This window comes from Mytilus edulis, chromosome 4 (genome assembly GCF_963676685.1).
Source record: "Mytilus edulis chromosome 4, xbMytEdul2.2, whole genome shotgun sequence".
In the NCBI taxonomy this organism is placed as follows: domain Eukaryota; kingdom Metazoa; phylum Mollusca; class Bivalvia; order Mytilida; family Mytilidae; genus Mytilus; species Mytilus edulis.
The window spans coordinates 69512151-69525005 of record NC_092347.1 but is presented as its reverse complement, the minus strand read 5'-3'; the positions used below and the strand labels follow the sequence as shown (position 1 = coordinate 69525005).

Sequence of the window (12855 nt, the reverse complement as noted above, 5' to 3'; positions counted from 1 at the left end):
GTAAAAAAAGACAAAAGTTAAGATAAATAAATATAGTTATTCCTCTTTGTACTGGCTCTCTCCTATCATGTACATATTAATTTTTTTCATTATCATGTTTCCATATACATATTTAATTAATAAAAATCAGTATGTTTGTTAGATTGCATGTGTCGTCTGTGTGGATATTGTACGAACTTTGTATTTTTTGTTGATTTAGATCCCTTAATGTGCCCTTTGATTAGGAATAATGATATTTTGATTTTTTTTTAACACAAAACCTTGAAAACGCAAGACAAAATCAGTGGTAAGTTAGAGTTATTTCCCTTAGAGCACCTGTTTTTGCATCTTTCAAATGCGCATGCGGGGATAAACAGAAGCCGAAAGGATACCTCAGCTGAATTCCACCCTGTCCCAGTGATTTTAACCTGATTACTTGCATTTTTAGCTAAGGTAGGCAAAGCATTTTTAACATTTAAAACATATAGAAGGTGACAATACACAAATCTTTCATAAATGTTGTTGAGGGAAAAACAGTTTATTTGGGACCGGCCGGCATCCATTCGGAACAAACGTAAGTTTCCGGTTTTGGGCATCTTGCAAGTTTTACACATTACTCATTTATGACATTTAAATATATAATTTGAATAAACTTTTCGTTTAAATTACGTGTTATATATGCAAATAAAATGTTAACACATATTGCAGTTGATGCAATCAGGGTTCGTTGGTTATAATTATTCAATATTGAAGAAAAGGGGGGTTTGTCATCAGTCCTAATGAAAAGATCTATACATAATACAATTGTAGGTATGCACGACATCTGATGTTAGAGTTTGATAGATCCTTGATTGCAGAGAGGTGTCATAGCTTTCTGTAAAGTGCATTTATTACATTTTGTAGTTTATTAATGATCGTCAAGTTTCCCTATGTACAAGTTTCATAATTATGTTTATAATCGTTATGATACAAGTCCTTTGTAGATGAAAATGAAGAGAACTGTACCAGTTTTACATGGCATTTATCAATTATCAATTGTTCAATTGCATATAAATTTGGTGAAGTAATTGCTGAAGCTTGATCTTGACTATAGACATTTATACTATACACTTGAGTTCATCTCCTCAGGGTTATCTTGATCTTGCGTTATGATTTTTTTTGTCAGTGTGAAACTTCATTCAATTAACTGTCAAGATGAGGAATAGCAATAATAGCACTGATCTTTCAAAATGCTGCTAGTTACAATTTGAAGTCCTCTTTTTGCATGGACCTATTATTTGTCTCAAGTTCATCTACATGTACTCTATATTTCATTTTTTATTATTAGTCCCATGCATTTGTAAATTTATGTGAAAAGCACAATCATTTACATATGCATGTACATGTTGAATCATTCATGATCAAATGCAACAAGTTTAAGGCATATGGTATATACTGTTATTATCTATTACATTACCTATTATCATGGTGAAATGTTTAATATCAAGAGCTATAAGGGCCTTGATTGGAATAATAAACATGATAAATATTCTTGTTCCTATTACATGTATTTGTGAGCAGTTCTATTTCACAACAATCTATTCTATTAAGAAACACTCAATGATATTCAGTAGTAACTGTGTCAGTGTTCCCAGATTTTCTCTGCTTTTAAATTTAGATATTAACTGAAGCAAAGGTACATGTCATGTACTTTCCTGGAAAATTTGTATGAAAAACAAAAATCAAATCAAACTAAACAGAATTGTCAGTAAATATCTGAGTACATGCATTATATGCTTCTGCATGTAGCAGTAACAATTAAAATGCAAATACTCTAAAACAAGCCAATTGTAACACAGCCAAAAAATGTTTGTAAATATTTAGATTTGAAAAGAGAGATGAATACATACATGTACATATAGCTAAAGATAAAAAAGTGTGTATTTGCATGACATTAATTTCCAGAATTATTTGTTATAAACCTTGGAGAAAAAGAGCTTATACTTATTCACAAGCCTCTCCACTAACCTTTTCACTGGTCTTGTATCTGAATCTTATTTATATTTAAAGTTTTTGATAGTCTACAATTAATGACTTTTTCTCTATACTCTTGGCAGTGTAGAGCTTGTCATTTTGTCTCAAGAATTATGTTGATTTTTTGTGCCATTGGCTGGCATGGGTCGTTGTCTCATTGACATGTACAAATGTAACTTCAATCTCCTAGTATTTGCACATATCTTTTAGTTTCAGTTTATCCTTGAATAAGCTATATTGTTTAGTATTAAATTATACCTTAATTCTTGTCGACAAATTATTAAAAGCCCACTACATTTTTTACATCAGTTATACCACCTTTAAAAGTCAATATTGCTTCAACCTTAATATAGTCTGAGGAAATCCCATGCTATTCAATCTGATCATAAGAATACATGTATATTTGTAGCTACATGTAACTGCTTTTCCTTCCATGCATTTATATGTCATTGTGTGTACTCTTACATATTAATAGATTACATGTAGTTGGAAAGTTAGAAGTTTCAAATGTAATATTTTATTCTAGAAATGTAGTGTTGGTAGCATGGTGAAAATGAAGCCATTTACCTTTAAAGATACCTTTTATAAGCAAAAATTGGTGTTGTATGCCAATTTATTTTCTACATGTACATTTAGTTTGCATCTATCAACTGAAGTTAAAATGTGCAATTTAAATGTATTGAATCTGCAGGTACGTTTATAATAACAGGGAGGTGTAATGTTATACATCATCATGTCATGCATAAATGTATTTATTAATTTTTAATGACTGAGAATGTGACATACCCAAGATCTCTGAACCTTCTGTTGTCACATTTTTTTTCAATGTGGTTTTAATATGCAGATTTCCAAGAATTTAAAAAAGACAGTACATCCACACTTTAGTACCTTAAATTGCATGACAATATCAACAAGAATGTATTCAAGTTCAGTAAGTTGTTAAAAAAATCATTATATGCACATGCATGTCATTTACTTGATTGAACGGTTTGTTTTACTACAAGTTCAAAACAGTACAACTAACATATTTCAATACCCAATCATACATGTATAAGGTGAACTTTAAAAAAATATCTACATGTACACACTAGCTGATTTTGCAGATAACCTAGGTTTCTAGTTTTGTTGAGAATACACTTTGAAACTGTTATTATAGTTACCTTGTCAAAAAGTAATTATGGTAATCATAGTGTATTACAAGAAATGTAATAAACAGAAATATTTTAATATGTAAAATGGACTATATATAGATTTTTTTATTGATGAGCTTTTGAAGAAAGTCTTGTAAAAGAGACCAAATTATAAAGGTGTTTACTGTTACATTTTGTACATTACAAGAATACTACATGTTTTGTAATCAGGTGACATTACACCAAGATTCTTTTGAAGGTGTGTCAAAATGTAATTGACGATATAGAAAACAAAATCAACAATAGGTAAAAATGCAGACAACACAATAATACTGTACATTGTTTTCCTTGTACCCAACCTTCATGTACAAGTAAACACCTCCTGCTAACCTCAAATCAACTTTGTGGTTGAGAGGCTTCCTCTGACATGATGAATAATATTGTAAATAGCAAGTAGGCAGTCTGGAATTCAGATAACATAGGTGAAAATTGTGTAGAAAATTCTGTCCTTGTTTTTTCAAATAAATTGTCGCATACTGTGTCAGTGAAAACATCGTGAAAACAAGTGTCGCTTAACCATGCATTTCTAAGTTTTTTTTGTATTTTGATAAAGGATTTGATCAGATCAGTTAACATTTTAAAGGTGAGTCATACTCTTGATATTTATAATCTTACTTTGATTTTTGATTGTTATAAACATTTTCAGTAATAATTTAAAGGAAATTCGTACTTAGTAAAAAGTGCTGATGAAGTGAAAATCTCCACCCTTCAATTCATTACTTTTGACCTTCAACTTGAATTTCCAACTTTGAAGTTTTTTTATGTGTGTAAGATTATAATATGATAACCTGTTTGAAATAAGATTTATGTGGGGGTGTTACTACATTGATTTTACATTAAAATGAGAAAAGAAAATGTAAAATGGAGGATTTAAAACTTATTTCACATTCCTTTTAATACATCAGTTTATCCTCGCTTACTTTTAAATTCAATGTTTAATTACAAATGTTTAGTATTAGATAAAATGTTCATGTACAGTGCCACAATGATGGATTTGAAATAAATTCACTAAACAGAGTTGAATGTGCAAATTAATTTATAATATGTAACTTTTGTACATAATCCTCAAGGCAAATTCCAAGAATAAGTACTTATTTAACTCTTCCATAGAACCCTGCATTAGATTTTGAAGTCTGTTGCAGGATTCATCATTATCATGGTTTACACTTTCCCTTTCCTAACCAAATGGCAAGAAGATGGACTGATCAAATATTAAAGCAGGTGTAAATCCAGAAATTGTTGGATGGGGATGAGAATGTCTTCAAGGGGTATCATCTACATTGTTATTAAGTCAAATTTGATTAAAAAAAAAACCTGAAAGAAAGAATGTATCCAACCCCAGTTTGAGAACATCTGAATTTACATGTATATTCCCATTGGGTACCCTGCTTTTACTGAAATAATTCTTGTATTGTCCCCAAGTTAGTAAATAGTCAGTGAAATTGCATATTTTATACAATTACAAAAAGAACTTATCATATTTTGTTTCGTGTTCTCTCATATGTATGTGCGTTTGCTGTTTTTGTGGGACTACATGTACATGTATATGAGGACAAGCAGATACTTTCTGATCATTATCATTTTCCATTAGTAAGAGTGATGCAGTTGTTATGTAATAAGTCTGGGTGTTATTGATTACTTCTGTAATGTTTATCTGACACTAATATTAATCCCTCAATGGTCTGACCATCACAACTAATTATATTAAAACTTGGCAGGTTAATAAATATCCATTCATCATAATGTGAAAGGTCTCAATTTCAAAGGCAGAACTTGTGTGGATTGGGAAAAGAATGGATTGGGGGACTTAAAAAATCACCCTTTTCTCTTCAGAGTCAGTCAATATATTTTCATTGTATTTAGATCTCTACCAGAAGCATCTTTACATGGATCTGTTAACCAGTGGTTTTAATTCAAATTACATACATAAGTTATTGTACATGCATCCATACAACCAGATGAAATGTATATATTTATATATATGCTTGCATGTACTTTAAAAATTATTGCTGCATCAGAGTTTATTTTTAGAACAGCTGTTGAATTTCTGGCTGTCAGCATTCTTATTGATTATAAATCCATATGTTGTGCATCATTGCAAATTTTAACTAGTGCATTTCAGATTGTAGTAGAATTTGAGCTTAGATTTTTATCCCCTGTCTACATATAAAAGTTGTTTACAGTGTTTTACAGGATAAAGTATGTACATGTATTCATCAGTAAAGTTATTCCTTGTTAAATACATTGAAAGCAGGGTTAGATTGAGGGTTAGATCTACGATAATCACCGAAACAAAAAATGGGTATTTTACTCTCAACAAGCATCGTTATCAAGATATACTTTAAAGATTCCTAGAAATAATTATGGACATGTATTAGTATTTTAATCCTTGATTTTTTACCTACTGGTATTTAAGGTCCTTGTACAATGTTATACATTTTATAAAATTATGTAAAAATATGCAAGTCACATGTGTGCAGCCTATATATATTTATTTATTCATCTCAAGCAATATATCTGGCCTTTTCCCCTGCTATGTAAACTCACATAACAGATTATACATTTTTGTATAAATTTTTTTTTTAAATACATATAAATTGAGATCCACCTCCAGATTTAAGATTTATGGGTTTAAAAGGAATGTTTTTAGCTGCCCACACCTCTTATCACTTTATAAATACTGATACTGATATAGAAAATTGATTATTCATAATTCTTCTACAAATAAAGAATTTTATGGCAAGTCTAGCTGTGTAAAATAGTCTTTGTGGATGTTGTAGATGATCAATAGACTACATGTATACATTTGAATTCTTCGGTGTATATAATAGTATAATGGTATAGAATAAAGAACTCAAATTTCATATCTAACAGTTTCCAAAAATATACATTATGGGAGATTAAGGATAACGTAATGATATTGTCCTATTTAATAATCATAATTATCATGAAAAGAGGATTATGTTTTAAAGTCCAAGTTGATAGACCAAGCTGAGATCGAGTGTTTGTGTCAAATTTATCATACAGACAAACCTCATCAAACTTGGATTCTTGGTATCATACATTATTTGGTACATTTAATATTTGAGGTATTGTGCATGTACAATATCCCTCTGACCATGAAGACCCTCTATCTATTTTATAGGTCAGAATAAATAGGGTCCAAGGGTCCAGGTCAAAATCTTGTTAAGACAAAACAGCCAGCATATTGGTCCATCTGCATCAAACTGATTATACAAGTACTTTATCATTGTTCAGATGACCACTATCATTGTCTGTTGACTTTCAAGATGAAAGTTAACACAAAGACCAAATATCTTGCCAATTTTTGTATTCATATTAAAATCATATGATACTTGACTCTTGTGCTCTCAAGATATTCACATCTGACCACTTTTCTTGAGCTTGGATTTTTCCTCTGGTCTAAGGATCTCGCCTTTAAGTCGGTACCCCTCTCTGGATTCTGAATTTTACTCCCAAACTTCCGACTTATACTCGAGTATCTACGGTATGTGGGATTGTGAAGGGCATTTTTAAACAACCTTTACACATTATTTCTGCGATGGATAAATTTTGTTTGAATTTTTTTTACTAGCTTAATAAGATTTTTTGTTTGATAAGGACTATTGCATTTGTTTAATTATAAAGATTTGTTTAATTATAAAGATCAAAGCCTTATCATTTAACACACCCCTTTATTTTTGGATAAGCCCCTGTTTTAAGTGACCTTTCTCTACACTGTTCCATCCTGAACATGTTCAATACTACATCAGAAAGATAGTCAGTATCAAGGTTATACTTCCACATGATAGGATGGTAAATCAATCATTACTACATACTTAAGAATGTTATGAAAAACTAGCTTGTAATTTCACTGTCTGTAATGAGATTGTCTATTGTTAGACACTTCACAGTATTTCCAATGCTACTCAAATGGCTAAGAAATTTACATGGTTTGATGGAATTAATAGATCATTTTCACTTTTGTTTATATGTTAGTAAGTTAGGCCAAGCAAAAAAAATGTACATTTTTGCAGTAGCAGGATATACATTATACACATGTACATGTAAATAAAAGAAGATGTGGTATGAGTGCCAATATAACAACTCTCCATCCAAGTCACAATTTGTAAAAGTAAACCATTATAGGTCAAAGTATGGTGTTCAACACAGAGCTGTGGCTCTGCTTGGTTTTATTTATTGATATTTCCTTTATTATCCAAACATGTTTATCAAATTTTTAAAAGCATTAAATGTACAGACACCACCAGAAAAATGTTACACCGAAATGTTTTAAATTTTATCCTTTCATTGTGACAAATTCAGATTGTACATTTTCATGTAATATTTGTTATTACTTTGGGCTAAAAATTACACAATGCTGCATTTTCATATTCATATTTCAAATTTAATGTTTACTGATTGAATTATGCAAGTTTGTATAGCATTCAACCATGTCAGTGTTTACATTAGCATTTATAATGAACTTTACATGAAAAGGAAGTGATTTTTAAACTTATCAAGTACTTTATAATAGTACACAATCACTGAATTAAATCTAACCCTGTTTTCTAATTTGAAAAAGAATAAAGTGTCGGTACAGTGTGCAATGTAAAGATACTTACATTATTTTGCCAATACAATTTATAGCTTATTTGTCTTAGCTTGCTGACTCTGTACATTGACATGTAGATTTCATTTTCTTAGATAAAAGAAGATGTGGTATGAGTGCCAATGAGACATATCTCCATCCATGACACATTTGTAAAAGTAAACCATTATAGGTCAAAATAATGTACGGTCTTCAACACAGAGCCTTGGCTCATACCCATCAGCAAGCTATAAAGGGCTAAGAAAATTACTACCATAGTGTAAAACAATTCAAACAGGAAAACCAATGGTCTAATTTATATAAAAAAAAACAAGAAACACTTATGAACCACATGGACAAACGACAACCAATGAACATCGGGTTTCTGGTTGTCTTTTTGTAGTCAGTAGTTGGAATACAAATTGGCAGTTATATCACTTGATTCACATTTGCTTATTCTATCGTTATTTTTACACTGCATTTTGTACAATAACATTAAATTTGCTTGCAAGCAAGATTGAAAGTTTGTGTACAATAATTATATGAGGTGATGAGTAGATTCAGAGCCAGATTCCGTATCCTTTACCTTCAACGTGTGTACACTGCATCATCGTATTTTATTTGTGTACTGTATTTTGTATTTACCACATAATTTGAATTTAAATGTTATGCAATACACATTAAATTGGATGGTGTACGTTGAAAATATGGTAATATTTCTTGTTTTTAAATAAACCAGATCATGCAGATGAAACAATATTTCATTACCCTTCTTCACTGCAAGTTTCAGGTGATGACATTTTTCAGTACATTTGCACCAGCCCAAAAATGTTAGAGCCGTGTTAATCTCTTGGACCGTGAAAAAAATTGTATATCCTGGTTCCATCATATTCATGGTCACCCCAGCATTTCATGTTGTTTTTAAGAATGGTTTATATATATTCATACATGTGTTTTTCCTGAAAGTAAAATTTACCCATAAGTCATAAACACTCCAATCATTCATCCAAGGGAATATATAATTGTATGTATCAATATGAACATTTATTTCAGATTATTTTATTTTTCAGTAATCTGAGTTATAAAGATGGCAGCCCCTAGAGATTTTAATCCTGTCAACATATTACAACAAGGGAAGCAACTCCCACCACCAATACGGTCCAGATACAGAAAGTTTGACATCTACAGAGATGTTAACCAGTTTCGTTTAATTGATGAACATGCAGTTCAGGTAAAAAATTGATTAAAAAAGATCAATGTTCAGAAATTTTCAACAAACTTCTGAGGTATAATTGCAAAGATCATAAGGATAAAAGAGGGGCAAAAGGTTCAAAAGTGGAAATTCAAGTCCAAAGTAAAGTGGCAATGCTACGGATTTAATTAATAGAAAAAGACAAACAGTACACACGACATAGAAAACTAAAGATTGATCAACATGAGCCCCCCCCCCCCCCCCCCAAAAAAAAACGGGGTTATTTCAGGTGCGCCTTAAGGTAAGCAGATCCTGCTCCATATTTGGCACACCTCATGTTGCTCATGTTAGTACAAACACAGTGATTAGTCTCAAAAAGAAAATTTTATTTCACAGCTTTAGGCATGTCTTTATGTATCTTATTGAACTTTATTCACACACTATTTTTCCAGGACTTGCATGATTAACATGATTTTTTTCATTCACCTTAAAAAAAATCTCAACTCATCTTTGAACCTTAAAGATTACATAGAATTATTTTAAATCAGTATAAAATTTTCCTTTTTTACCTTAAATCTGGGGAATTAGCAAGCTTCTCCATACAAAATTAAAGAAACCTTATATTTTCACTTGGTAAAATGACTTTTCTTATTCACAGGTAGCCCAGACAGAACACAAAACATTCCGAGATCTTATTTGGCACTTAATACACAGTCAAAGATTCCAGTCAGACTTAGAAAAAGCAAGGTAGGATCCTCATTGACTTGATTTGAATAGATACAAATGTACCTTTATTCAGTTTATTGCTCCTTAGTTATCTAATCATTAGTGTACATTGCAAATGTGCAATAGAATCTGATCTACAGTCAGGAATGAAGGTCATTTCAAAGTTTGAGACTAAAATGCAGTATAAAATCTTATCTTCTTGGGTGATGAACATTGGATTAGAATCTTGTTTATTCGAAATACTTTGTAGGTAAAATTAATGAGAAAACGAATAAATGTATTTCTATGGCCTCATCAGTAGAATCAGATCCAAATTGTTATGATCAGCATCTTTTTATCTGATAACATGATAGAAACTTTCTCAATTTATAGTTGATTTATCAGAAAATTCTTTCTACACAATCACAGCAGTACTTATTTGTACCTGAGGTCGTAAGGCTCTCAAATTTCAAACAATGTTTAAACAATTAATAGATTTTGGAATGTATTCAGTAACTTCTGTTTTCCCCTTGAACCTAGTTTAGGCTTAGTTCTGTTGTACGTAAATTGTATATACAATGTAGATAAAAAAACATAAGTTCTGATAGAATTTTAATGTTAGCTGACGAAATTGATTTGTAAGTCTTATTGATCAGTAATGAGGATATAAACATAATTGGTAGGAATTCAATTGATCTCATTTAATGTTGTTGTATTGCAAGTGAAATGTTGTTCAGTCTGTAAAAGAGTAAACCTGACTACATGTGTGGCAGCTTATACCAGAATATTCTGTCAATGTTCTGATTTAGGTTTTTTTCTTGGTTATGAGATCAGTATAAGTACCTGTATTAGCTTGGTTATGAGATCAGTATAAGTACCTGTATTAGCTTGGTTATGAGATCAGTATAAGTACCTGTATTAACTTTAGATAGAACTGGATCCTGCCTTTCTCATGCTTTGTCCCAAAAAGGTCAACCCTCAGAAAGACTCCCCTTATCCCAATTATTGAAAAATTTAATTTTGGATTTATGATAATATCATGGTTTAAAATAGATATTGCCATCAGGCTAGCACCCTTAGAGGTATATCTTATACTTGTATATCTTTAAATTACTTGAGTTAAAATTCATAGTACTATGTAACCCTATTTTAGTTCTGATACATGTACCTTGAGTGTCAAAATAGGGTCATAAAAGGGCGTTTGTATTAGGAACTGCTCATGCAGCTTTACATGTCAGAAGTTTTTTGTTTTTTTAAAGTCACTTAGTGACTTTCACTATGGTTCTTCTGGTCATAAATGAAAGATTAGGCTTGAACCTTGTTTGCAGTCTTAACATAATAGAGAGGTGTAATTGCAGGTCCCTCATTGGTATTATCAGTAAATAAAGCTTTATCTCCTAGATTTATATCAACTTATTATTGAAGAAAACAAACAAAAGAAATGAGAAACAGATTTGCTGTGAATCAGTTACTTTTCCTTCCCAGATTTTATTATTTTCTCTCAAGATACCTTATCAGAACATGTATAGTACTGCACAGTTTGATATACAAGATATATGTTATGGTCAGTAGCCTGATACACAGGTCTAGCTAGGATCTCTCTGAGGGGGGTTATTGGGTCATACTGCTCTCTTTCATAGTCATACTGCAATCTTAATCTCAAATCAGCTTTCTCAGTATTTTTTTATGCCTCTTCTGTGGCAGAGATAGCATTGAGTTTTACCCTTGTCTGCCTGTATGTCTGTACATCCCAAAGTTGGCTTTAGTTCTCTAACTTTAGTTTGCCTCAACCAAAAATTATACACAATGCTTATTACCACAAAACACAGTTTGAATTTTAGTGGGGTTACTGAATTTTTCGTTTCTGTTCTCTAACTTAAGTTTGCCTCAACCAAATATTATGAAACTAATACACAATACTTTCTACCGCAAAACTCAGATCAAGTACATTTTTTGGTTGTGTCACTCTTATAATTCTGTATTTATGTCCCTTTATATCTTTATATGATACACAAATGGGGGCAGTTGTGTCCCATGAGATAGTAATGCGGCGGCTACAGCGGAGGCGGTGGCGGCGGTGTTAGCTAACTTCTTAAAAGGTTCATATTTTAGAAGGTGAAAGGCTTCATACTTTGTATATAGATGCCTCATGTTACGAAGTTTCCATCAGTCACATGTCCAATGTCCTTGACCTCATTTTCATGGTTCAGTGACCACTTGAAAAAAAGTTCAAAATTTTTGTTATGTTAAATTCTCTCTTATTATAAGTAATATGATAACTATATTTGGTATGTGCGTACCTTGCAAGGTCCTCATGCCCGTCAGACATTTTCATGGTTCATTGGTCTTTGTTTAGCTATATTGGTTAATGTTAAGTTTATGTGACAGTTGTAATTAAGCTTTATACTTAGGACTATCAACATAATATCAATGATTAGTAAAGAAGGCGAGAAATTTCAGTGTGTGCACTCTTGTTTTTCATGGGGGTAGTCTGAACCCTCCCCTTATGTTGAACTTGACTTTTGGATATGATACAGCTTTGAGTCATTGTTTGAGAATAAACTCTTTGTGCTTATTTATATATTACCCTTTTTCAGTAATTTGATTTTTAATATAAAAAAATAAACATTTACACTGTACCATTAATCAAAGCTGCAATAACATGTAACAAATCAAATCAAAATATATTTTATTGTCAATTAAAGAAGCCCATTACAGGCAGAATAATCACAATTTAAATTTGGTACAATGATTACAAAATGATTACAATTATTTGAGTACAATTAAATCAATGATTACAACGAAGAGAAAAGAAAGACACACTAATGTATATTTATAAAATGTATCATGTTTCAACTTTGACAAATACAGTGATCCTAAAAAATATAGGAAACTGAATTTAAATATTCTGGTTTTTCCCCTGGTGCTTTTATGATCCTACAATAAGAAACTGTACAAATATCTAAATTATGCCTCTGTCTTTTTACAGTAAAATGTATAAACTCACTAAGTTTCTAATAGTTGTTTTCGAACAACATTTAAATTATTAATTAAATTGCTCACTTGATTAAAAATGTGACTATCTTCATTGGACATTAGCCAAATAAATTGTGATTGATGATCTAAATTGTGAACATGGTGAAAGTTTTTGTAACTTTTAACTATGTTGGAAATAATGGAAACTC

General features: G+C 31.1%; 1 protein-coding gene across 7 annotated transcripts in view; it reads left to right on the top strand.

Moving 5' to 3' along the window:
- Window positions 1-299: 299 nt before the first annotated feature.
- LOC139520361 (uncharacterized) overlaps window positions 300-12855 on the top strand; it is a 31936-nt gene continuing 19380 nt past the window's right edge. For 2 of the 7 annotated variants that reach the window (XM_071312937.1, XM_071312938.1), the window contains exons 1-3: window positions 318-432; window positions 8844-9004; window positions 9624-9712. In XM_071312937.1, coding sequence (XP_071169038.1) covers window positions 8861-9004; window positions 9624-9712 — 233 coding nt within the window. In that variant the 5' untranslated portion in view covers window positions 318-432; window positions 8844-8860. Of the gene's footprint in view, window positions 433-3393; window positions 3766-8843; window positions 9005-9623; window positions 9713-12855 lie in introns of those variants that run through there. The other 5 variants (XM_071312941.1, XM_071312943.1, XM_071312942.1 and 2 more) reach the window with 5 other exon arrangements.